Below are 25,034 nucleotides of genomic sequence, written 5' to 3'. Positions count from 1 at the left end.
ACTAGTAATACATGACTATCAAAATATCTCATCTATTTAATGATTGTGCAATAAACACATCCGCTGCTCAACTCTCATGTAAAGATTAAAAGAATGCAATATGAGGGATAATAAATAAAATAGGCAATTGACAAAGTTAGTGTAAATACCCAAACTACTCAATTATATCAGATATACACCATTTCCATATGGAAAGCACAGAGATGCTTTGTAATATCATACTGAACAGTGTATAATATGGGAAAATGCACACTCTTTTCTGTATTTTTCTTGACATTCATACTAAAGTAATCATCTGAGCCAGCTTCTTGAAAAAGTTTAAAAATTAATATATTTTTATTATCTAAAATGTACACATAATTTGTTTTTACCATATCACTGAAGGGTACACTGCAGGTCATTTACAATCTTTCTTGGTGGTCATATGGTGTACACAGTGAGGGGATGGGGGTGTGTTTAAACATTGTTGGCTTACCTGATTATTTTTCACAGTGAAAAATTACATTCTAAGTTATAATATTAAATATATAGACTCTTCTTTCCAGCTCTGATGTTTTTTTTCTATGTGTATATATTTTTTATATATAGTAGATGTATATCTTTTGTGCAATGAACTAAGGAATATGTGATCTCAGGTTATTTATGCATAGCTAATACACATTGCCGTATATTCCTTTTCATAGATATAGAATTATCTATTGCAGTGGTCTTCAACTTTATTTTTTCCATTTGTGGAGTCCTGAACAATTTCTGGAAATGGACAGAACAGAATTAAACTATAAATGTTGCACATGCTTAGCATGGCTTGTGATGCAGCATGAGAAAGGGCACTAAACTGTGGGCTTCTATGGTAATAACAACACGTCTGGGTTTTGACCTGTGGATGGGGATATTCACATACTTTTGATTGATCAGAAAACCAGGATGCCTTTTCTGGGCTCTGACATTTTTTTTTATTTTCATAGTCTCCTTTTATGGACCCTCAGACTGATCTAGGGACCCAGAGGGGGTTCCCAAACTATGTTTGAAAACCATTGATCTATTGTTGCCTTTTTCCCTTAAGAACCCTTATTTTTATGAAAGAGCTGCCAAACAGGGGCAACTAGCCACTAATAGATCCGGTCCAAAGATTTGATTTATTTTATTATTTGTTTTTGAGTTTTATATTAAAAGCCTGTTTTTATGAACATTTGGGGGAATTTTTTTTTTGTGCACGGGAAACATTTCCCCCCGCTCCCCCCGCAAGAAAACACCAAATTAAAACCTTTACAATATTTTGTTTTTTTCTGCTTTTTCAGTGGCAAAGGGAGAAAAAGGAACAGAAGGACCAATTAATTGCTCTTTTTTAAAACCTGTGGGACAAAAATGAGTTTGAAATTTTTGCACTTTTGCCACAAATAAATAATTTTTATTTAGCTGGCTTCTAGCTATTGCCAATATTCTCCCCCAGTTGGATTATGCAATCCCTGCTTCATGGAGTTTGTCTTCCTGTGTGTGTGTTTGCCTCCTATTAAAATGGGCCCTGATCCTGACTGGGGCCTCTGGGCACTTCCACAATATAAATAATAGAGATAATTAAAGTACATAGAAACCAAGTAAGTTAAATAAGAATGTACAGGCCCAGACGTACTATAATCCTGTTTTCTACAGTGTGGAAATCTCTACAAGGCTATGCCTACGGGCTGAGCACTGCTAAGTATTTGCATGGTTTCTAGAGTCCAAAACATAGACAGGAGTGGTGCCATTTGATTTCAGCCTAGAAGTTCTGAGTGCTGTGTTTGGGCCCCATCCTGCATTCTTTCTGCAAATAAACATCCATGGAGTCTGGTGCCTGATCCAATTTACAATGAAGTCACATGGAGTCTTTGTATTTATTCAAAGGGAATTGGATCAGACCCTCCCTGAAGCACAATGAACACAGTATAGTATTAATTATGAGAACTTTGGTATGACTGATAGTGATTGAGGAACAGAGCTAACATTTCATTCAAACTGTCATTATATTTGCCACTTTCTAGCTTTTCATCATAACTCTAATACTTCTTAAGTACTTGTAATAAAATGGAAACGTTTTAACTGTCACTCTCAAATGGCCAACATAACAGGAAAGCTGCCCCTCTGAAAAACATTAGCTATTATTAATGCCTGGGTCATCATTTGTTGATAATAAAGACAACAGAAGCAACTGTTATCCCATACAAGAATAATACAGTTACACAAGAAGGCCTTATGCAATTTAAAATTATTTCTAAGAAAGCAACAAACAGTTAACATTCACCACTTTACAAATTCTGCACAAAAACACTGTAGAAAACATTCTACATTTAAATCTTGTTGCTTTAGTTTTTCATATGTATATTTAAAGTTATAGGACATCACACTAGCCACTACAATTATCATATTTCTCACTGCTGCGCTGTTTTAAATTCATATGTTATCCCCCCATAATTATCTGAATGAGTGTATAGACAGGGCTTGAACCTAAGGTGACAGTCAATGGCAATGAGCCTGACAAGTGTTGCCATTGGGATTAGCAATGTGCTAGTTCAGCCTTGGTAGCAAGGTTGCTGGGGAAACAGACTTGATGATTGATAACTCAGCCTCGTCGGCTTGCACCCTCAGGTGTCATGGGGTTTTGGCCAAGCCCTTCAGCATGATGTAGAGGAACAGCGTGGAAGAGACCTTGGCCTTGCAGTGGGATAACAATAGTTTGATGAGAGTAGATAGATATTGTATATTTGGATCTGGTCATGCTGTTTTCAAAGATATGCCTTTCAAAACTTTTTCTAGCTATTACTAACACAATGAACAGATTTTGTGTTTAGTGTTTTAACATCACATACTAAAAACAACTTTCTACAAACTTAAATGATGAAAATTTTCAATAAAAGCAACCTCCCACTTTGTAGGGTTTTTTTCAGTGTTTCTGACATTTGGCCCTCTTTCCTTTTGCAAAACTTATCTTGGGGAACATCAGCATATACAATTGTAATATACAGTATATTTTGACAAGAAGTCACATTAGATGCATCATTACTGGAGCTACACAAGGAAAAGAGAAAAACGTGGGAATCATACACAGCCACTGATGCTGCCAGAATGTCAAGTACATGATGACACGTATCAGGGGGTAGCCATGTTAGTCTGTATCCACAAAAACAACAAGGAGTCCAGTGGCACCTTAAAAACTAACAGATTTGTTTGGGCATAAGCTTTCGTGGGTAAAAAAAACCCCACTTCTTCAGATGCATGGAATGAAAATTGCAGATGCAGGCATACTGACACATGAAGAGAAGGGAGTACCTCAGAAGGCAATGGCCCTGTCAATACTGGTTTTCCACTTGTGAGGTAACTCCCTTCTCTTCATGTGTCAGTATAATAATGCCTGCATCTGTAACTTTCACTCCATGCATCTGAAGAAGTGGGGTTTTTTACCCATGAAAGCTTATGCCCAAACAAATCTGTTAGTCTTTAAGGTGCCACCAGACTCCTTTTTGTTTAAGTACATGATGAGAATCTTAAAATAATTCTGGAAAATCAGAAAAGCCTTTTGGCATAATTCACTCTGCAGTACCTTGATGAACGCTGTGAAACAGAAATCGTTAAGATAATGGCCAAATTCTTCCCCGATATAACTCTATTGTCTTCATTGGAATTTAGTCCAGTAAGTGCGCACATATATGATGGAACATAAGAACACAAAGTACAAGCTAGGAGGATGTTCAGTATGAAACATAAGTCATATAAAGAACTATTACACAATAAATAGAATAAATATAATGCACATCTCAGGTATATCATTGCTTAAACTTGATTCTGCCAGCAGAAAGGAAATACAAAATATTCATTCAAACATGGCAACAGCATATATGTGTGAAGTGACAGGAGTGGGTGAAGTAATTCCTGTATTTAAGACTATATACTGTCCTTGATTCACAGCTAGAGACCCCATTAATATCTGCAGGAGTTTCCCATACTAACAGAGGAGAGTATAGAGATAGATTCATAGTTGGTAAAGTGCTGTGGCCTTTCTCTGAACGAAAGGTGATCTATAAATGCATCTATTTTAAAATAGTCACATTATAATGACCTCACCACACATTAAGCTGTGGGCACCTTTGGCTGGCTTGTTGGAAAAGGTGTGTGCCCCATAAGAGTTAGAGAGCCAGGGAATGACTTTGCTGCAGCTGAAGACCAGGTCAGCATGAGGATGTTGATCCATGCCCCCACGTTTACCAGAAGAGTGGGGGACTGTAAAGGTCCACATTGATGCAGGAAAAGCCCTCTTTTACGTGAACCAGATGGAGCAGCACCTACCTGTGGAAGTAGTCAAATCCTAGGTTTTGCCAGGACTTGCTGTGGGCATTGTGTTAGTTGCTCCTTTCTTGGGGTGCTGGGAAGAAATTGTTTTCCTTCACTGCCAGATTGACCAAGGTGAAGTGGGGTTTTTCCATCTTCCCCACAGTGGGTTTGAGGGGGCTTAGTTGGGGCAAACATGAAATGGGAATTAGGCTATAATATCACAACTCTTTACATGGTTGGGCAGATGACCATTACCAGTACTCCATAGGGAATGGATACAGTGATTGGATAAAGTGGATTGGTAAAAGATTTAAGAGAGCAGAAACATGAAGTGTTTGGGGCCCCTCCTTTATAGCTACCCCATAGCCCTCATTTTGGTGAGGTCCCAGCAGCTGGCTGGCTGGGGACCAAGATGGGTAAGGGGGTGGGCTGATGGAAGCTACTGGTGTATATAGTAAAATGATTATGGAATTACCTACACTGTACACTTTTATCTGCTGGGTACTCCCAGACATTTGAGAATAAAGTTGTGGCCTAATTAAACCACATCCAGTGTCTCCTGTCCTCCTTCCAGCATACATGGACAATGTGTACAGTATATTTATTAAACCATGTATTTATTAAGCCCATAGGGGTCTGTTCTCCTTAGGCCTGTATAACTAGCATTTATGTAGGGCAAATTGTACAGGTCTGATTAAAGGTCCACTGAAGTGAATTGGAGTCATCCGATATGTCTAAGGAGCCAAATCTTACTCCTTCCTTCTGACCATATGCAAAGAGCTGAACTGCAACAGTAGATTGTGGAGAGGCAGCTTTCTCCACAGAAGTGGAGAGGAGGAAATGGGGGTGTGTCGGGGGGGGGGTGTCTTCATTGTGTGGATTCACTGGGCCAAGTCCCCTTCCCCATATATTAGGGGCAGCTGCTGTCACTACAGCCAGTGCGCTGTAGTAGTGGCTATGAAGGAGCTGTGCTAGTGCTTTGTTCTCCCCTCTTACACATAGTGAGCTCAGGCAGATTTTGTACAAGAGACCAAGACTTGGCCTGTGGAGAGCATTCCAAGGCAGGCTAGGAGATATGAGGCACAAAAGCAATAACACACTTGTGTTGCTGCAACAACCCATAGCACTAGCACCAGGGATGAATCTGCTCTTAAATGTCAATTTGGTGGCTTTGCAGAGGGCCCGGGAACAGTACATACTGTCCTTCCCACTCTTCTGACTCTGTGTTTTAAAAGAGTTAGCAGTGCTGCCTCCACCTAGCGTCTCTGGAGGCTGCACACTTAGAAGCCCGGTCTTTTTTTAAGATTTCTTGATTTTAATCTATAGTATTTGGGTAGTTTCTTATCCACCATCTGTTAATTTGGTTTTGCAAATGCTAGACTAGGAACCACACACATTTAGCACCTATTCTCTTCCTCTCCTCCAATAAAAGCCATGACTAAAGAATTATGTAGCAAAAGATTAATCCCCTACTCCCTCTAATTACCTATATGGGTTGGTTGTTCATTAAAAACACACCATGTGCACTCCTTCTCTACCTCTCCCATAGTCACACATCCAAGTATACATCTCTCTTATTTGCCCCAGATTTGTACAGGTTAGAACCCCAAGCAGTAGTTTTCCTGCACTTGTTACTAAGCCACAAGCTTTTCTGAGGCCAAAGTGATCAAAACCATTGACCAATGTACCTCTCTGTTCATTTTCTGCTGTTAGACAAATGTTTTTCCCCCCAGATAATTTTAAAAATAAAACTCACAAGCCTGTGAGGTGGTTACTCCTATGGAACTCATACCCCAGATAGGAGGATGAATTGGCTTGCAGATGCATGAGAAGACAGGGAGATCATCTCTCATCTTAAGCTGATATGAGTATCCAACACACATAAATGGCCTTGTCCAGCAGATAGCATCCACAGCCAGCCAACCTGCAGATGGGAAAGATGGATGCTCTCTGGTAGATGAGGACCTAAATATCAATGCATATCTATATCTATATCCATATAAATCAAAATCTAATACTCTTGCTTCAACTTATTGAGTATTTAATGCAATGCAACTATTTTGGATACTTTCCAAAGTATAATGGACCAAATTTTGCCTTCAGATACATATCTCCCATTGGTTTTAATTGAATATCATGTGCAAATCTGAGAGCAGATTTAGCCTAAATGTAAGATATTAAATACACAAGTAGAAAGGTTATTTAGGTGATTATAATTTACATATATTTCATTGTCTAATTCTGAGCTATACTTTAATATTAAAATCAATATAATTAATATAACAATAATGGTGCCTTTCATTTTTCCACAGTGAAAATAAATCCTGGAATAATATTTCTCTGTGTATAATATAATATTCAGAAGTTAGAGATAATCCTACAACTCACAATCAGACTCAAATACTAGTTAAGTGTCATCTCTAATTTGTGAAAATACTACATTTAGGATAATCATCTCACTGTTATGTATTTGTTTATACCATTCATCTGAAATTATCAGGATCTTTTTTCTTAAATTTTTATCTTTCACTGCCAGACTGTTTTGTAAAGAGAAGATTTCCTTTTGCAGAGATTAGACATTTAAATTAGAATTGAACAAAGTTTTCTGGAAAGTTATTAGGTGAATTAAAAAGGAGGTAAGAAAATGTAATTATGTCATTAGTTTAGGTTTCCTCAAAGGGGTGTCACTGTTCTCATTTAGAATTATAGAATCGTAAACATGTAGGGCTGGAAGGGACCTCAAGAGGGCATTTAATCCAACTCCCTCACTGAGATAGGATTAAGTATACCTAGACTATCCCTGACAACTGTTTATCTAACCTGTTCTTAAAAATCTTCAGTGACGGGCATTCTGTAATTTCCTTAGGTAACCTGTTCCAGTGCTTAACTACCCCTTATAGTAAGAAAATTTTAAAAGTTCTAGGTTTATCAGCAGGAATCTGTCTGCAAATATTTTTTTTTTCTGGGCCAGATTTTGCTCTCAGTTATTCAGACGTAAAGAGGGGAATAGTTCCACATCCTTCAAGATGTCCTTCAGGATCAAATTCTGCTCATAGTTACTTTGGTGTAAATATAGAAATTGAGAGCAAAATTTAGTCGTACATTTTCATTTCTATGATTGAGAGCAGAATTTGACCCAATAAGTATTATTACATTTTTGCTTTGTAGAGTTTTGAGTGTCCAGAAATACTGAAGAAAATGGAACATTTTTAGCAGTTTGAGAAGTTCTGAGTGGATTGAATTAATGTGTTTATTTTTCACTTAGTGCTGTAATTATTCTATGAAAATAATTTTGGCTGATCCTTTAAAGCTTGCTAATGACCTCTGTCACAGGATGTCCATATTTTGCTAATATGGAGCAGATTCTTATTCTCTTAGTCACATAAAGTAAAATTTTATTCCATGAGTAATCCCACTGAAGTCAATAGGGGATATTCATGGTCAAGTGAGAGTAAGACTGGTTCATATATAAACTGTGGCCATAAAAATACCCAACCTACATTTAACATAGTGATAAAAATGTGTGTGTACAAAGTAATATTTCCTTGTATAGAATATAACTAATAGAAATATAGATTTATAAAAAATATATTTAATAAATAACTGCATTTTATTTTATATATTATATAAACTTTTGCCATGTTTAAAATGAATAATGATAGCAAAAATATATGTGAACACAGTCTTGAAGTCCTTAAATCTCAGTCTGAGATGAGAGTGAGACCTGCATATGTAGAATATATATATTTTCACCAACTGGGTGTATTATAAATGTAATGATGCACTATATTTGTATCAAGGAAAAAAGGATATCTTTTGTATTTCAGACATAACTCTGTTCTCCACCATCCCCACCAAATATCGTGTGAAAGAAAAACATTCTGTTTGACTCTGGCAACACTTTTTGTATAACAATTCCAAATGGTTAGCTTAGAATTGCTTATGTGTGTTGAAAGTAAATTCTGCCAAGTTCATATAATTCACAAATGATCATGCCTTAACCTAAGTTCTGAGATCTTTCCAGGAGCATCATGTGCGCTTCTTCCAAAGTCCTGAGCTCGGAGGCAGAATGCCAAAAGACTGCCACCTTCTTGGGTTGCTTCAAATAAAAATAACAAACAGTCCTCTTGACAATATAAAAGGCCACTGCTAAATCTTCCAAAGATGATTTCTAGTAGATGATTTAATGTCTTAGTAATAATGAGCAGTAAGCTGTGATGGTCAGGACTGTGGGTGAACTTTGACACTCTTGCTATTTCATATGCAAGGTTGTTCTAGAAACATATAGCACAAAAGACATCACTCAATGTCAAAAGTCCCAATAGTCTTTTTCATGGATAAACTTAAGTTTTCTGATGGTCGAAAGGAAAGGGAACTCATTTTTGTTGTTAGACTTGGATGTGCTCTGACATTTGGTGGAATGTATTTTAGTAGCTGCAGGAAATATTTTTTAAATTTTTTTCCAAAAAAACCATAAAGAAAGGGATTCAAGCAATTGTTGAAGTAAGCTATGCAGATGGTGAAGGGCATAGCTGTATCCACAACATCAACAACTTGGCATTCTGTTATGATACCTAGCTGGATTAATACATCCAGAAAGGTAAACACTTGATGAGGAATCCAGGAAAAGAAGAAGAAAAGTACTATTGCCACAATTATCTTAAAAATCTCATCATTTCTGGTCTTGTTTTTCTGAATTTGGTAAGCCTTCTTCAGCGTCTTCCAGATTAAGGTGTAGCTTGTTAAAATTATCAAAAAGGGAATTAAAAAACCCAACATGTTCTTAAATAAACCTAGCTCAACAGGCAGTGTTGTATTATGGGTTTTGTACCGAAAAGCACAAATTGTCATATTCATATTCTCAACAAAAAATACATCACGGTGAATTAGAACAGGCAAACTAGCCAATCCTGCTAGCAGCCAGATGCCAATGCAAGTTATTTTGGCAACAAGCATGGTGCGCTTAAGTCGGGACTTCATTGGATGTACTATAGCCAGGTAACGGTCAATGCTAAGACATGTGAGTAGAAACACACTGGCATACAGGTTGAAACTTACCACAGCTGATGCTAATTTACATAAACAGTTCCCAAAAGGCCAGTGGTATTCCATGGCTGTGTAGGCTGCCCACAGTGGCAATGTCATTAGGAAACATAAGTCAGCCAGGGCTAAGTTCAACAGAAAGACACTAGCCACAGTCTTTAATTTCAGGTAGACGCAAATGACAATGACCACCAAGCTGTTCCCGAATATGCCTACAATAAAGATGATGCTGTAAACAGTTGGAACCATAATGTATATATAGGCATGCCTTCCTGAAACGGGGCAGTCAACATGGACTCTTTTAACAGTCCCTTCGGTAGATGAATTAAGGCTCATCTTGATCTCTTCAGTTGCAGGTTTGTTTCAGGCAAAATATAAACTTTATCTGGGTGAAAAAGAAAAAAAAATCATGAGTGAAGCTTTTTTGGGGGCTTTTTTGCCATTAAATTTCAAGACTGTACCTTATGTAGCAATGATGAATCCAGTTCACTGAAGGAAATTTTAACTACGCTTCTAAGGAAATGAGCACATGAGAAATTAATCTACTTTTCATTAACTGAACAGCTCCATCTGATTCAGTTGAAATCTGGGTTACAGGCCAAATCCTTAACGAGCCCTTGTTCAGGCAAAATTCCTGTTGCAAACTGATGGGGAAACATTTTCCAGTTCTTTATATTTCTCTCAATGTGTGCTGTCTTCGCTTTGTATTAAGGTACCCTGGGCTATACATGCTTATTTTATGTATTTAACACTACCAAAATCCTTAATTCTTTTAAACCTCATATCATTGTATTTATTCTATTTCATTTTACACTCCCCTGGCCATATCCTGCCATCATTCTTTATGAAATCAAAGTTTCAGTGCACAAAGGGATGTCAGGATAGGGCCTTTGGTTGGTTTCAAGTGGAAGCAAACATTCAGTGGTGCATTCTAGAAATACAAACTCACAGGTCTATTTTCCCCAGACCCTTTGCACAAAACTCCCATTGATATTAACTGTCTCAATCCTGTAGTTGTTTCTTGCCTGGAACTCTTATTGCGTGAATTTCCCACTGAAGTCAGAGAATCTCTGTAATTGGACCTAGGTGGAAATAATATGCATGGAACAGGTAGAATATAGTTATTGCTGCATAGGACCAAATATGGAGTACAATAAAAGTTGTGGTGATGTTTAAATTCCCTAACCAAGTTTGCGCTCTCATTGAGCCAATGACGTATCTCACCCAGCCCTGTTCACTGATTTGGGATGAGAGATAAAGTCAGGTAATGAATTAAGGGCCTGATCAGCTCCCATTGAAATCCACAGGAATCTTTCCATGGATTCCAGTGGGATTGGATTGAGCCTCTGCACCGCACTGCCCAATATCAAAGTAGTAACAAAAGAACAAACCCACCTATGGGAATCCTCAACACTGGCCCACAAACAATATGAGGCAAAACTCAAACAAGGAACAAACACAAAGCTCAAAATGTGATACATCATGTCAGTGCTGTTCTGGAAGGTAAAAACCACCCCACTGCACTGCCAATTATCTACAGCAGGGATAGGCAAACTATGGCACATGTGCCAAAGGCGGCACATGAGCTGATTTTCAGTGGCACTCTCACTGCCTGGGTCCTGGCCACTGATCCAGGAGACTCTGCATTTTAATTTAATTTTAAATGAAGCTTCTTAAACATTTTTAAAACTTTATTTACTTTACATACAACAATAATTTAGTTATATATTATAGACTTATAGAGAAAGACCTTCTAAAAAACGTTAAAATGTATTACTGGCATGTGAAACCTTAAATCAGAGTGAATAAATGAAGACTCGGCACACCACTTCTGAAAGGTTGCCAACCCATGATTTATAGGAAAAAAAAATGTCTTCCCATCCCCAGAACTGGCAGTCAGCTGGTTCTCTAAGCAAACCAGAACGTATGGTTTATATACCACACTCTTCAGTGGAGAACAGCAAGCTGAAACTGACAACACTCAAATGGAAAGTATTACTTATAAGTTTCCTTAATGCATACTAAAGAAATGGGGAAAAGAAAGAGGATGTGTAACTGTGTTCCACATTCTTCTGTGGCACTGTAAATAAAAAGGAAAATTTTCATTTAGCATAAATGATTCTTTTGTTTCTAGGACGCTATCTTTCTAGTGTCATTGCAGTAAAGACTAAAGATAGTAAATTTCCATGGTTCCAAAAGTCCTTGCTTTCTGTTCCAGTTCAGTCATGGGAAAAAACTAATTTTAACCACCTAAATAAACTACTTTGAAATGCAGTGAGAATTTTGTATCTGTCCCCAACATATGTTTGGCTGCTCTCTGGAAGCCATGGCAAACTATATGAATTGTGTTGAAGAGATTTGCTCTGCAGCCTTCAGAGGTTTACCAGCATTTCTAACTCTCTGAACATGCACAAAAACCAGAAGGCCAGAGGCTCAGCAGCTATAAATTGTGATAGCTCCGTGGATTTCAATGGAACTATCCTCACTTACGCCTTCTGATGGTTCAGCCCGCAAAATGTTTATTCTTACAAATTCTAAAATGATATTTCTCATAACATTTTAATTGTAAATGTAAAATTCTGAAGTGCTTACTCAGGTAATACTATTAAGAAGGTCAATAGACCTTTGTCAACAGAACTGAACATGAGTAAGGTCTTTAGGATTTGGCTCAATAGTGATAGCTTCTTTTTAAGGCAAGCTAAAACTCAGATTCAGTATAATTTTCAGTGAGGCTGCAACTTAAAGCGGAAATAGCTAATGACTATGCAAAAAAGCCTTCCTGTGATAACAGGCAGGGAATAACCCCCCCCACAGGTAATTACATTTTAGAAGAATCTTCTGTCTATCCAGGCTACTTTTTCAATAATCATAAAAATGAGGTGCCAAATGGACCAACTTACTCAGATGTCTTTTAGATTCTATACTTGGATGTCATGTCAGTCCATAAAGTAAATATGATACATGTGCCATAGGCTAGAGTTTTATCTAAAGCTGTGAATTCAAGCTAGGTACTTATTTTGTTCTATGGTATCTGTACTCTAATATTCTTTCGACACAGTAATTTAAGCCTAATTTTTTAGGACTATTTGGAGGTTATATAGGCAGAACTGAGTGGGTCTTACAACTGAGTGGTTTGTTGCATTCACCAGGATTGTAAACACATAAACCACTCGCAAATTACACATCCCAGCCATTTGGATTGAAAAATATGATGTTTAATTGACAATGGAAAACAAATCTGTTAAAATCCAGGGCCAGATTGTTTTTGTCCAGGGAAGGAATCGCAGTTCAGTTACCTCTTCAGTTAGTACCTAAATATGGATCTTCATGCCTAAATTTAGGTGCCCAAATGTGAAAATTTTGACAAATCTACTAAAAATATATCCAAGCAGTGTAAACATGTGCAAGTTGTGTAAAATCTACCTTTGGCTTTGCTAGGGCCTAAATGGTGTGCACAAACAACTTACTACTTAATGAATGCACCCTGAGGTTCCAAGATACTAAATTATAACTGAACAGGCAGAACATTTTGTCAACCACCTACAGATCAGCAAATTTTGCACCCAAATTGGTGGACACTTACAAGATGACACAGCATTCATTTGACAGGTCTGTGAGGACCCTAGCTGACTATCATACCTAACTTGTGCCCGAAATACAGATTAATATATTGGCTTTACTCTTAAAACAACCTGGTAAATGTTAAGTCACTATTACAAAAATGAATATGCCCCTAAACCACTGGGGCATTATAATGACTTTACTTCATTAAAAAAAAAAAGACATCTGCATCTGAAGAATCTAACTATATACAGTACTGTACAGGCAACGGAAAACTTCAGGGACTAATACTGATACTTTGTTGTTGCTCATTATTTATACCACAGTAGCACCAGAGGTTCCGATTAAGATCATGATAAAAGTTTTACACAGACATAGTGGACATAGTGGGAGACACGTCATGTCTCAGAGAGCTTAAAACCTAAATATACAAGACAGACAATGGGAGTATTATTTTCCCTTTTTTAAAAAAACGGGAAACTGAGACACAGAAATTAAAGCTCAGATTTTTTAAAGTATTTAGGTGTTCTGCTCAGTGTTGCAACATCTATCTGATTTACATGTCTACGGACTTGTCTACACAGCCCTGCAGTTTGGATTGGGTGTGAACTGCAGCACATACCAAAGTGCTGCGCTGTATCTGCCCCATGTGGATCCTGTTGGCATGAAGTAAAAGGTACCTAGTTCGTACTAATGTAGTCCTGTTGGAAGAGGGCTAAGTTAATGCAAACTAAGTATCATGCTGGCAGTGTCCACATGGGGGAGTTACAGTGCAGCACTTTGGTGCACACTGCAGTTCACACCCCTGTAGTCCACACTATGCAGCACAGCATAGAAATAGCCTCCAAGTATGTCTACTCTGCAGTTGAAGGCCTGACTGCAGTTTGGGTAGGCATACCCATGCTAGCATGCCTAAAAACAGCAGTGAAGACACAGTAGCTCCTTACAAGCCCCCTTTGAATCCTGGGTAAAGCCTATGCAAGCTGCCATCACACCTCTGACAGCAGTGTCAACATAGCCTAAGTCTTACTGAAAGTTAATGGGACTTAGGTGCCTAGGTGCCCAAGTCACTTTGGCCTTCCAGTGTTTAGCTAAGGAATGCCGAAAAACCTTTAAAAATCTGGGCCTAAGTGACTTGCTCAAGATCACACAGGAAATCAGGCAGAGCCAAGAACTGAACTGGATCTCTTGAAGCTCAAGCCAGTGCTTTGAGCCACAAGACCATTCTTTTACTTTAATAGGTTGCTCTTTTCTAAAAATGGAGTGAGCCTCAAATATATTTTTTTCATGAGTAATGATCTATTAATGCCTCATTTATCCTTCTGATACACTTCCTTGTTCTAGGAATAATGCCGGACTTACAAAGCTGATTAAATTTAAAAAAAGATAAAAGGCAATTTCAAGATTTAGCTTCTTGGGAATTACACCAAGACTGGAATATCTAATTAAATGTAGCTTTAAATATAAAAGAACTACAACTAATTCCTCCCAATCTCAGCAACTCCTTCTGTAAATTACAATCTAGGTACCTCGTTTGTTACAAATGCCTCAAAAAAACCATCAAAAACAAAAACAACAACCAACAAAAAAACCCTCCCAACCAACCCTCAGTTATTTTTACCATTTTTTTATTCAAGTAAAAAACTCACGCTAAACCAGCTGGCACAACAAATACCTTACATTCTGATTATCAGTGGCATGTTAACTTATTAACCCCTCAGGACTCAAATTCATGGCTGTCCATACCTCACAAAATCTGGCATGTCACAGGTTTTAGCTTTGTGGCCTGTCACATTATCCAGATCCTATAAGGAAAATAGCAAATACTTCCCTGAAGCACACTGTGGAGCCACCCAACATGATGTGAACTCCTGTGAATGCATATTTTTGTAGCCTGTGCTCTGCAACAACATGGTCCATCTTTTTATAGCTTGCCTCAGCTCCAGGCTGGGACTCTACAGTCTGTTAGTCTTTATAGCCTTTCTTCATTCCTACAGAATCACAGAAATATTGGACCAGAAGTGACCTCAGTAGATCTAGTCCAGTCTCCTGCACTCAAGGCAGGACTAAGAGCAGGTCTACCCTAGAGCTTAAGTTTATATAACTTACATCACTCAGGGGTGTGAAAAAGTCTCCCCCATCCCCCAAGTGATGCAAGTTTCATGCTGTCCACATGGGCGCTATGTTGGCCAGAGATGCTCTCCCACTGACATAGCTTCTGCTTCTTGACGAGGTGGAGTAATTGTGCCCATGGGAGAGCGCTCTCCTGGCGGCACAGCATGCACTACCACGGTGCAGATGCATGAATGCAGCTGTGCTGATGTAGAATTGTAGTGCAGATTTGCCCTAAGTAATAATTAGGCCATTCCTGAGAGGTGTGTGTCTAACCTGTTCTTAAAAACCTCTAGTGATGGAGGTTCCGCAGCCTCCCTAGGTGATTTGTTCCAATGCTTAACCACCCTGACAGGAAGTTTCTCCTAATGTCCAACCTAAACCTCCCTTGCTACAATTTAAGCCCATTGCTTCTTGTCCTATCCTCAGAGGTTAAGGAGAACAATTTTCTCCCTCCGTGTAACAACCTTTTATGTCCTTGAAAACTGTTATGGTCCCCCCCTCAGTCTTCTCTTCTCCAGTCTGGACAAACCCAGTTTTTTCAATCTTCCCTCATAGGTCGTGTTTTCTAGACCCGTAATCATTTTTGTTGCCCTCCTCTGGACTTTCTCCAGCTTGTCCACATCTTTCCTGAAATGTGGGGCCCAGAACTGGACACAATACTTCAGTTGAGGCCTTATCAGCATGAAGTAGAGTGGAAGAATTACCTCTTGTGTCTTGCTTACATCACTCCTGCTGACACATCCCAGATTTCTGTTAATTTTTTTTATTTGCAACAGTGTTACAATGTTGACTCATTAGCTTGTGATCCACTATGAACCTCAGATCTCTTTCCGCAGTACTCCTTCCTAGACAGTCATTTCCCATTTTGCACATGTGTAATTCATTGTTCCTTCCTAAGTGCATTTGTCTGTACTGAATTTCATTCTGTTTACTTCAGACTATTTCTGCAGTTTGTCCAGATCATTTTGAATTTTAATCCTATTCGCCAAAGAACCTGCAACCCCTCCCAGCTTGGTATTCTCCACAAACTTTACAAGTGTGCTCCTTATGCCATTGTCTAAATCATTTATGAAGATATTGAACAGACCCAAACCTAGCACTGATCTCTGCAGGACCTCACATGATATGCCCTTCCAGCTTGACTGTGAACCACTGATAACTACTCTATGGAAATGGTTTTCCAACCAATTATGAACCATCTTATAGTAGCTCCATCTAGGCTATATTTTCCTAGTTTGTTTATGAGGTCACGTGGGACAGTATCAAAAGCCTTACTAAAAAGTCAAGATATACTACATCTACTACTTCCATTCATCCACAAGACTTGTAACCCTGTGAAAGAAAGCTATTAAGTTGGTTTGACATGATTTGTTCTTGACAAATCCATGCTGACTATTAGTTATCACCTTATTATCTTTTAGGTGTTTGCAAATTGATTCCTTAATTATTTGCTCCATTATCTTTCCAGGTACTGAAAATATCAGACCAGTCAGCTTAATTCCCCAGGTTGTCCTTATTCCCCTCTTCATAGATTGGCATATATTTGTCCTATTCCAGTCCTCTGGAATCCTTCTGGTCTTCCATGCGTTTTCGAAGATAATTGCTAATGGCTCAGATATCTCCTCTGTCAGTTCTAGGATGGATGAATTTCATCAGGCCCTGCCGACTTGAAGACATCTAATTTGTCTAAGCAATTTTTAACTTTGTTCTTTTCCTATTTTAGCCTCAGACACTACTTTATTTTCACTGGCATTCACTGTCCCAGATGTCCAATTGCTACTAACCTTTCTGGTGAAAACTGAAACAAAAAAGACATTTAACACGTTTATCATTTCCAGGTTTTCTGTTTTTGTCTTTCCTCTGTCATTGAGTAATTGGCCTACCCTGTCCTTGGTCTTCCTCTTGCTTCTAATGTATTTGTAGAATGTTTTCTTGTTCCCCTTGATGTCTCTAGCTAGTTTAATCTCATTTTGTGCCTTGGCCTTTCTAATTTTGTCCCTACAGGCTTTATATTCATCCTTTGTAATTTGACCCATTTTCTACTTTTGTAGGACCCTCTTTTGAGTTTTAGATCATTGAAAATCTCCTCGTTAAGCCAGGGGGGTCTCTTGGCATACTTCCTATCTTTCCTACACCATGGGGTAGTTTGATCTTGTGCCCTTACATAACATCTCTTAAAAAAACTGCCAGCTCTCTAAAACTGTTTTTCCCGTGAAGCTTGCTTCTCATAAGATCTTATCTACCAACTCCCTGAGTTTGGTAAAGTCTGCCTTCTAGAAATCCATTGTCTTTATTCTGCTGTTGTCTCGCCCATCATTCCTTGGAGTCATTAATTCTGTCATTTCAGGATCACTTACCAATAGACACATAGATTTGAAGGCCAGAAAGAACAATTATCATCCATTATATCATCTAGTCTGACTTCTTGTATGCTAGCTAAGAACCTGATTCTACCAGTGTTGTGCTGAGCTGGACCTTACTCCATGAGCAGACCCACTGATTCCAAATAGTAAGGTTCTACTCTGTGTGTGTAAGGTTGGTGGAATTGTGACATAAGATATGGATTTCATAGCAAATAGTCAAGTCATGTCGAATGCAACATTTGGTAGATGTCCCTCTGCAGAGGGTTTAAGTATTTTCCTCTCAAAACAGGTTGCAGCTTTTATGGCTGTGCAGTCCATGAATCTTGAAGCATTTCTAATAACCAGCAGGAATACCGGGCTCTCTCTGTAGATTGGGCCCACCTTTGGAATTTATTCCCTTTGGCAACGCACCACATAGTCTAGTGTGCTTCGGGGTATGCATCAGTATTTAGGTTTTGACTTCCCCCTCCTGCTCACATGGTGGCTAATGTTTCTGGTGACAGCCTTGATTAATGCTAACTATTGTTATCTGTGTTTTAAATGTTCGTAAACAAGCACCTACCTTAAATGTTCTAAAATTCATTACAATCAGCAATAAAATCAAGTTTGTTAATTTGAGCCTGACCCTGTAAGTTTGTGAGCACTTTCTTTCTGTGAGGTACTGAATGGCCTCAACTCCCTTTGAAGTTAGGAGGGAAATAAGGAAGTTCAGCATTTCATAAGCAGAATCAGGTCCTTGGTCAGGAAAGAGTTTTGAAATGCTGTACATGAATACTAAATTAAAAACAGCCATTTCAAAGTTAACAGATCAAGCTCATTTCTGGTGTAACACCACTGATTTCAGCAGAGTTACACCAGGGATGAATTTGGCACGTTATCATCTTCAAAATATATCAAGCAATTGCAAATATTTTATTAATTATTCAAATGCACATGTACAAAAAAGAAAATATGCTAATTCTAATTACAAAATGAGAAATAGCAAAATAATAATTAAAAAATACTACAGAGCTGAGGAAGTGGAGAAAGAGATTATTAAGAAGGAATAAGGTCAGAAACTTAGTTTTGTTGCATTTTCCTTATAAAAGATTTTGATGCATCAGAAAGAAAAGAACGTTTTTGTGGATATATTTGAAGTGTTAGAAACATACACAGTAGCTTTGTAAAGTGTTTGCATGCAATAGGAATATGGAAGGACATTTCCTTCTGAGTGCAAATAAAGAATGTGGACCATGTTTTCCTAGGAGAAACAGATGTGTCACTGTTAGTCAATCAAGGGAAATTTACACATTTATAATCTTATCACCTGGCTGTATGTTGTGCTCTATATATTTGAGAACACAAATGGCTTTATATCACTGCGAGACCGAATTTCTGAATGGCCTGACAGACTCAGACTCATAGGTCAGAAGGGACCAATCTGATCATCTAGTCTGACCTCCTGCACAAGGCAGGCCACAGAACCCCACCCATCCAATTTTATAACAACCCCTATCCCAGGACCGAGTTATTGAAATCCTCAAAAATGGTTTGAAGACCTCAAGCTGCAGAGAAACCACCAGCAATCTTAAGGTTTCATAAGGAAAGCATTGCTAATGCTCAAATGGGACTTTTACAGTCTAAGGAACTCTTAATGTTTCAAAAGAAGTCACAGCTGGTTTTGCTTCTCAGGAGATGCACATCCCCCTCACTGCTCTGGAAACTTTAAAGCGATAGAAAAAGCTTGAAACCTGAAGTGGAAACTCATTCCTTCTGAAGAGCTACTCAAGATGGCAGCTCTGAGAGGTGTGATGGAACATCACCGTTGATATGAATTCCTTGCAGTGAACTGTGCTCTTTCTTTGCTAGACGTCACTGGAGTTTAGTTACATTAAAGTTATACAGAATAGAATACGTTAATGTGGGGACACTTCACCTACTGCAGTCTGCATTGTTACCTCATCAATGAGTGCCAAAGCATCAAAATAGTCTGAATGGTGCATAAAAGACAAACACAGAGGCTGCAGACAGACAGATTTTACTCTAGCCAGTGCCTGGTAACTTTAAGGGTGACATGGCAGTAGCGTTTGCTAAAAGGATTGCTTTCAAGTGACTGAGAATAGCGGGTGGGGGCTGCTTCAGAGTCAACATCTAAGCTAAGTGTCTGGTGAGCTGCTAATCCTTGTTGTACATTACTGTCCTGTTTGACCTTTTATTTTTTTAATTACAATGATTATAATAAGTCACTGGTAATGCAGGGTTTCAGACTGTTCTACTAGCTATTATTTACCACTCTATTCATTTCCTGTGTTGGATGAGCATGCATTCTAATTAAACTGCCTGTGGTAACAAGGCAGGATGCTAGGCCCAGGCAAGGTAAATAGTGCTTTGCCAACTGAAACATAAGATGAGATACCACGGACTCCAGCTTCCTGTGAAAACTTCATTAGCTATAAATGGGTAACCAGATGTCACAAGTCAGGTTTGAAACAAATAAACAAAAATGCTTTCAATATTTGTGCTTTGGCACTGACTATCGATACAGGCAGACCCAGCCTTAAGCATTTAGCTGTATTACAGTAGGTAATACGCCCTTTTTCTTCTCCTGATGCTGCCTAGGTTATTTGTTCCCCCTGTAAATGAGAAATAAGACTTCTCTGTATTTATAAGGATGAAATCTTCTTTTCACATGAGAGGGCTGTGGAGTTAACTCAGAGTAAATTTCCTGAGATAGGCTGGAAAACATTTTGGAATAATATGTTCTATATTAAAAAGTGTGTGTGTTCCTTTTAAAAAAAAAACTGTCCCAGGTAGTCTTGCTTTCATTCCTTCTCTAAGTGTGTTGTAACTGATTGCTGCAAAACTGTTAAGGTTTTACAAGCTTTTTATTTCATTGTCCTTTTCCTATACAGCGGTATAAACAGTATGTTCATCCCCACAGCCATAAGTGACTGTACTTTCTTCCACCTCATATGATCACAAATTCATCCTCCTTTCCTGCTTATCTCCCAGGAGCTCACTTCTCATGGCAATGAGACAGACTGCATCCTGTAAACACTCTGCCACCAACTAGAACCAAAGCCTACCCACAGAAAAAGTAGGTGGTGGTAGAATTCTTGTTTAACAAAACAGATACAAAAGATAAAGTAGCAGATGTACTTAATGACACTCCTCTCTGCCTCTACATGACAAGATATTTTGGCAGAGAAAATATAAGTGCTTAAATAGGATAAGTTAACGCAGAGTGGTCTGAATTCTAAAGAGCCCTGTGATTGCTCCTCTGCCCAGACTTATGGTACAGAGGGAAGACTTGATGGTGAAGCCTGATGAGCACTGCCAGAGAGCCTGCTTCCTCTAGGTTGCTGGGTCAATCCAGTACAAGTCAATAAAAGCAAAAAGTGTTAACAGTATGATGGCTACTCAGTGGCCTGTCTAGAATAAGCTGCTGTTTTCAGACTGTTCCCTAGTGGGCAGCTTTCCATGTAACAGATGTAACTTGCAGTTCAAGAGAGCAACATGTTTGGTTTCTCAGATTTAAAGATGAGTGTATTTTTAAAATATATTTTTTAGTATATATAGTAGGCTGATGGGCAAACTATGTGGCCTGGTCTCACTTTAGTTACAATCCTAAATAAGAATTTGCAAATAGCTGCAGGGGATTTTCTTTCTTATTTTCTGTGTACTTGTCCAGCTCCAGCTAAAGCCTATCCCAAACCCAGCAGGGATTGAGCTGAGCCACAGGGTTTCCCCTGCGGTTACAATTCCTGGATTTCAAGAGCTCCTGTGGGGCTACCACTGAAGGCAGGGAGTCCGACTCTTCTCTTCTGCTCTCAGTGCTCACCCTAGTGGCATTCAGCTGGCCTGGAACAACCAGGTGGGAGAACAAGCAGCAGCAGCCTCAGGGCCTTGCTGGCAGAGAGGCAGAGACTGGAATGGAGGGTGGCAGGGGTTCAAATGGGATCAGAATGCAGCTCGGATCAGAACTAAGTGCCAGAGACTTTCCCAGGGGTGTTTTTAGGGAGCTATGGCATGCGCCCTCTTCTGGCAAGACATGAACTCCTCAGACCTGTCAAGTTTAACTTGCTGTTCAGCCACAATCTGCCCTTTTGCTGGTTCAGGGATTTCTGCCCTTCCCCCCAACAAATGGCTCCTTAGGTCTCTCTAGTCCAGAGTTACTGCTGAGGAGCCCACATATAGGCTGAGGAGACTGTAAGAAATGTGTTCCTGCCTTTAAATCGCACCATGTATTTATAAGTATTGTAGTCTTCCTATTTGCATGGGCTTTACAGTCACGTGACAGCCTCCCCACGTTTCACGATGCTTAGTGCCTAAGACTTTAACCTTTTACAAATGTAATCATGAAGAATACAATTAGAGAAATACAATACAGAACTAGAAGCTTTTCTCCAGATATACTCATTTGTATCATACAAGCAAACAGAAAAGCAGCTTTGATAATAATTGTTGAATTTGTTGCTGCTTGGGCACATTTTGGAATAATTAGATAAAACAGTGATTTAGCATGTGAGTCACCAGAAATCCCAGGAACTATATGCCTTCCTATCCATTTCTAACGTATTTTGACTTTTTCACTAAGCAATTACCATAATCACATGAGAACTCACTACCAGTATTATTTAAGTGCTTTCTTTCTGCTACAATCTTTTGAATTGGATTAAGCTACTTTTTGGTTTTATGTTTCACAAGTATTAGTGAATGTATGTCCTTATATTGACTGTTAAAATGTACTGTGTAAAAGTACTATTGTTTGAAAAACAATGTCTGTTTGTAAGATCTGCATTGATATGCTTTTGGCTGACCCTGCGCTACTCCCATGTATGTTCCAGTCCATTTATACGAGTATATAATCCCAGTGAGCTCAGCAGGACTACTCCTGTGTGTTCAAGTGTTTGCAGAATTGGGGCCCTAACTTGCAGTAATTATTTTGGTTGCTTTCTTTCATTGTGTTTCTATTTCAGGGCTGCCCAGAGGATTCAGGGGGCCTGGGGCAAAACAATTTCAGGGGCCCCTTCCATAAAAAAAGTTGCAATACTGTGGAATACTTTATTCTCGTGGGGGCCCCTGCGGGGCCTGGGGCAAACTGCCCCACTCCTCCTCCCCACCCCGGGCAGTCCTGTTCTGTTTAGGCTTTGTAAGAATGACACAATTAGGCTAATTACTTGTGTACTCTACATACTTGGTTAATATTGTCAGCTGAAGTAATGCATGAGTAGAAAGACTGAGTTATCGCCTGCCCTGGACAGTTAGATGATCTAAATACCATTTTTTTTATCAAAATATTTTAAATCTTAAAATTTTCTGTCTGTGATGAGAGTTTTCAAATATGTGACAACAGTTTTTAAGCTGCCATGGTAAAAGCTGGGCTGCTTTACGGTGCCAGTTTTTCATAACCAGCAAACTGCAAAGGTGAGGCCTGACATCTTAGGAGGATGTGAATTTCTCCATTAGAGTGAAACACTGACTTTCCTTGTCAAATTAGCTTTCATGATATTGGCTCTTGAGTGGCAGAGGTCCAGCTATTGTTAGCCTGTAAACTGGTATACTTTGTGATGTGAAGAACTCTCCAGGGGGGAGGGATAGCTCAGTGGTTTGAGCATTGGCCTGCTAAACCCACGGTTGAGAGTTCAATCCTTGAGGGGGCCATTTGGGGATTGGTTCTGCTTTGAGCAGGGGGTTGGATGATCTCTTGAGGTCCCTTCCAACCCTAATAATCTATGATACATACTTAGAAAAATCAAATTATTTTCATTTCTTGCTTTTCTTCCTTACTTCCAGTTTTTCATACTCCTCCCCCCATCTGCTTTCCTGACTTTGATTAATTTTTTCACTTCGTTACCAAACCTCGTTCAACTTTGCTCAGTTTTACCAGTGCAAGTTTCTGTAAAGGAAAAGTGCAGATTAATGTGCATACTCTGTGGAAAATCATCTGCTTTCAGAAGGAGTAACCAGGGTTGAAATTATGGGGAAGGTATTTTGAAGGGGTTTTTCTTTTTTTGGAATGGAAAAGCAATGGGAAGAAGATAATAGCAATAATCATAGTGACGCTGTTTAATTTGCTCTGAAATCTACTCACACTATGTATGACATTCTGACCACTAGAGGTCTGTATTTCCTATTTTAAAAAATATAGAAAAACAGTTTTTTATTCTCCTGTCATCATTCAGTGTCAACCCCAGAATGTTGTTTACGAGAAGAATTGCTTCAAAGACACAAACACAGTACAAAAAAGTACTATCCTTAAGCTTTGCATTTAAGCACCAAAGAGTATAGCAGAAAGAGCAATTTTAGGATGGATTATAGGACATAATAGTTGTTTTCTCTCTGCAATTGCTATTAATCTAGGATATTCCTGGTTTTGCTGACATTTAACCCAGTATCCTGTTCTAGTAAATCATGGAGCAACATCCTGACATTTGTTTTCCCAAGGATACATGGAGTTTGACCTCCCTAAATTTCCTGATGCAAATTTTAAAAAATGTATTTGCAGTCTGGGAAAAAAATTATAGTTTCATATAAAATTGTAAATGAAAATACTTGGCAACTAAATATTATTCTGTAACATTTTTAGTTCTTTGTTATTAATTATACAGCATTTTTTTTCAAATGCCAGCCAGAGAATAATACTGAAAGTAATTTTAGCTAATTCTAGGTCTACTTGACTTAAACATTCATTTTCCTATTTAGTGGGTGGTGTTTTTGTTGTTCAAGTTGTATGAAGATTCCACTTCATATCTACTGTGGTTGTTATTAAAAAAAAAAGCGCCATTTTTTTTTAAATTGGGATTTTGGAAAAGTACATGGCAATGTGATTCTATATTGATTTTTAGTACCCACACTGTCAATTTTAGACTTAAAGGTCTTGACATATTTAATTTCCTGTAAAATCAGTTTCAGGTTTTAAAATAATAGTTGTCTGATTTCCCCTCCTTCTGTTTACACACCTAACTCTCACATTAACCTTTGGGGCCCTTGTGAGACGTGATGGTGTTTATATAATTGTTATACTAAAATAATTCTCCTTTGAGCTAGGCCACCTGCCAGTCCCCACTGAAGTAAACATCATTGTAACTCTTTCCTCCATACGAGACTTCTAAATCTACGGAGAGGTGAACTTCTGCAGTAGTTGATTGCTACAATGGTATTTATTTATTTGGGGACTGGAAGAGGAACCACAAGTGAGATCTATTACTTCATGCCAGACAAACAGAAATAAATTGTGTATTCTGCTTTTCACTACCATGTCTCATGTTTGTGTCCAATAAAGTGGTTATGTTCTGTCTCATGAGAGTTAAGGAATTATAGAGTTAAGCAATGACGTGGTGCATCTCAGATCCAGCAAAAACAGCAATATTTTTGAGAGAAAACAAAGGGATCTGAGAAAATGGGGTGATGATGGGGGTGGGGAGAAGGGTTGGACATCTGTGGTGGCTGTAAAACCCAAGGTGAATGGATGGCACTAGTGCCACCAATTTTCTAGGCTGTTTAAAAGACAGAATAAAGAAAAAAAGGCTTTCACCTGCACAGGCCCAAATTCTGCACTTTGCATGAGAGTCGACTGTGGCAAAAGTCAGCAGGAACAACAGGCCTCACCTAAATGCTGGGGTGGGGGACACATCTGCACTTTTGCAGATGAACAATCCAAGAGGCTCT

The 25,034-nt window shown here is 38.7% G+C and overlaps 2 protein-coding genes across 4 annotated transcripts in view; both read right to left on the bottom strand.

Annotated features, from left to right (window-relative positions):
• Nucleotides 1-25,034, bottom strand: part of CPB1 (carboxypeptidase B1) — a 129,857-nt gene that overhangs the window by 76,200 nt on the left and 28,623 nt on the right. The gene's annotated exons all lie outside the window — the stretch shown is intronic.
• The window catches only part of AGTR1 (angiotensin II receptor type 1), a 46,279-nt gene continuing 29,177 nt past the window's right edge, over nt 7,933-25,034 (bottom strand). For all 3 annotated transcript variants that reach the window (XM_050966078.1, XM_050966077.1, XM_050966079.1), the window contains exon 2: nt 7,933-9,730. In XM_050966078.1, coding sequence (XP_050822035.1) covers nt 8,602-9,681 — 1,080 coding nt within the window. In that variant the 5' untranslated portion in view covers nt 9,682-9,730 and the 3' untranslated portion in view covers nt 7,933-8,601. The remainder of the gene's footprint in view (nt 9,731-25,034) is intronic.

This window comes from Gopherus flavomarginatus, chromosome 8 (assembly GCF_025201925.1).
Source record: "Gopherus flavomarginatus isolate rGopFla2 chromosome 8, rGopFla2.mat.asm, whole genome shotgun sequence".
Lineage (NCBI taxonomy): Eukaryota > Metazoa > Chordata > Testudines > Testudinidae > Gopherus > Gopherus flavomarginatus.
This window is presented reverse-complemented; position numbering and strand designations above follow the sequence as displayed.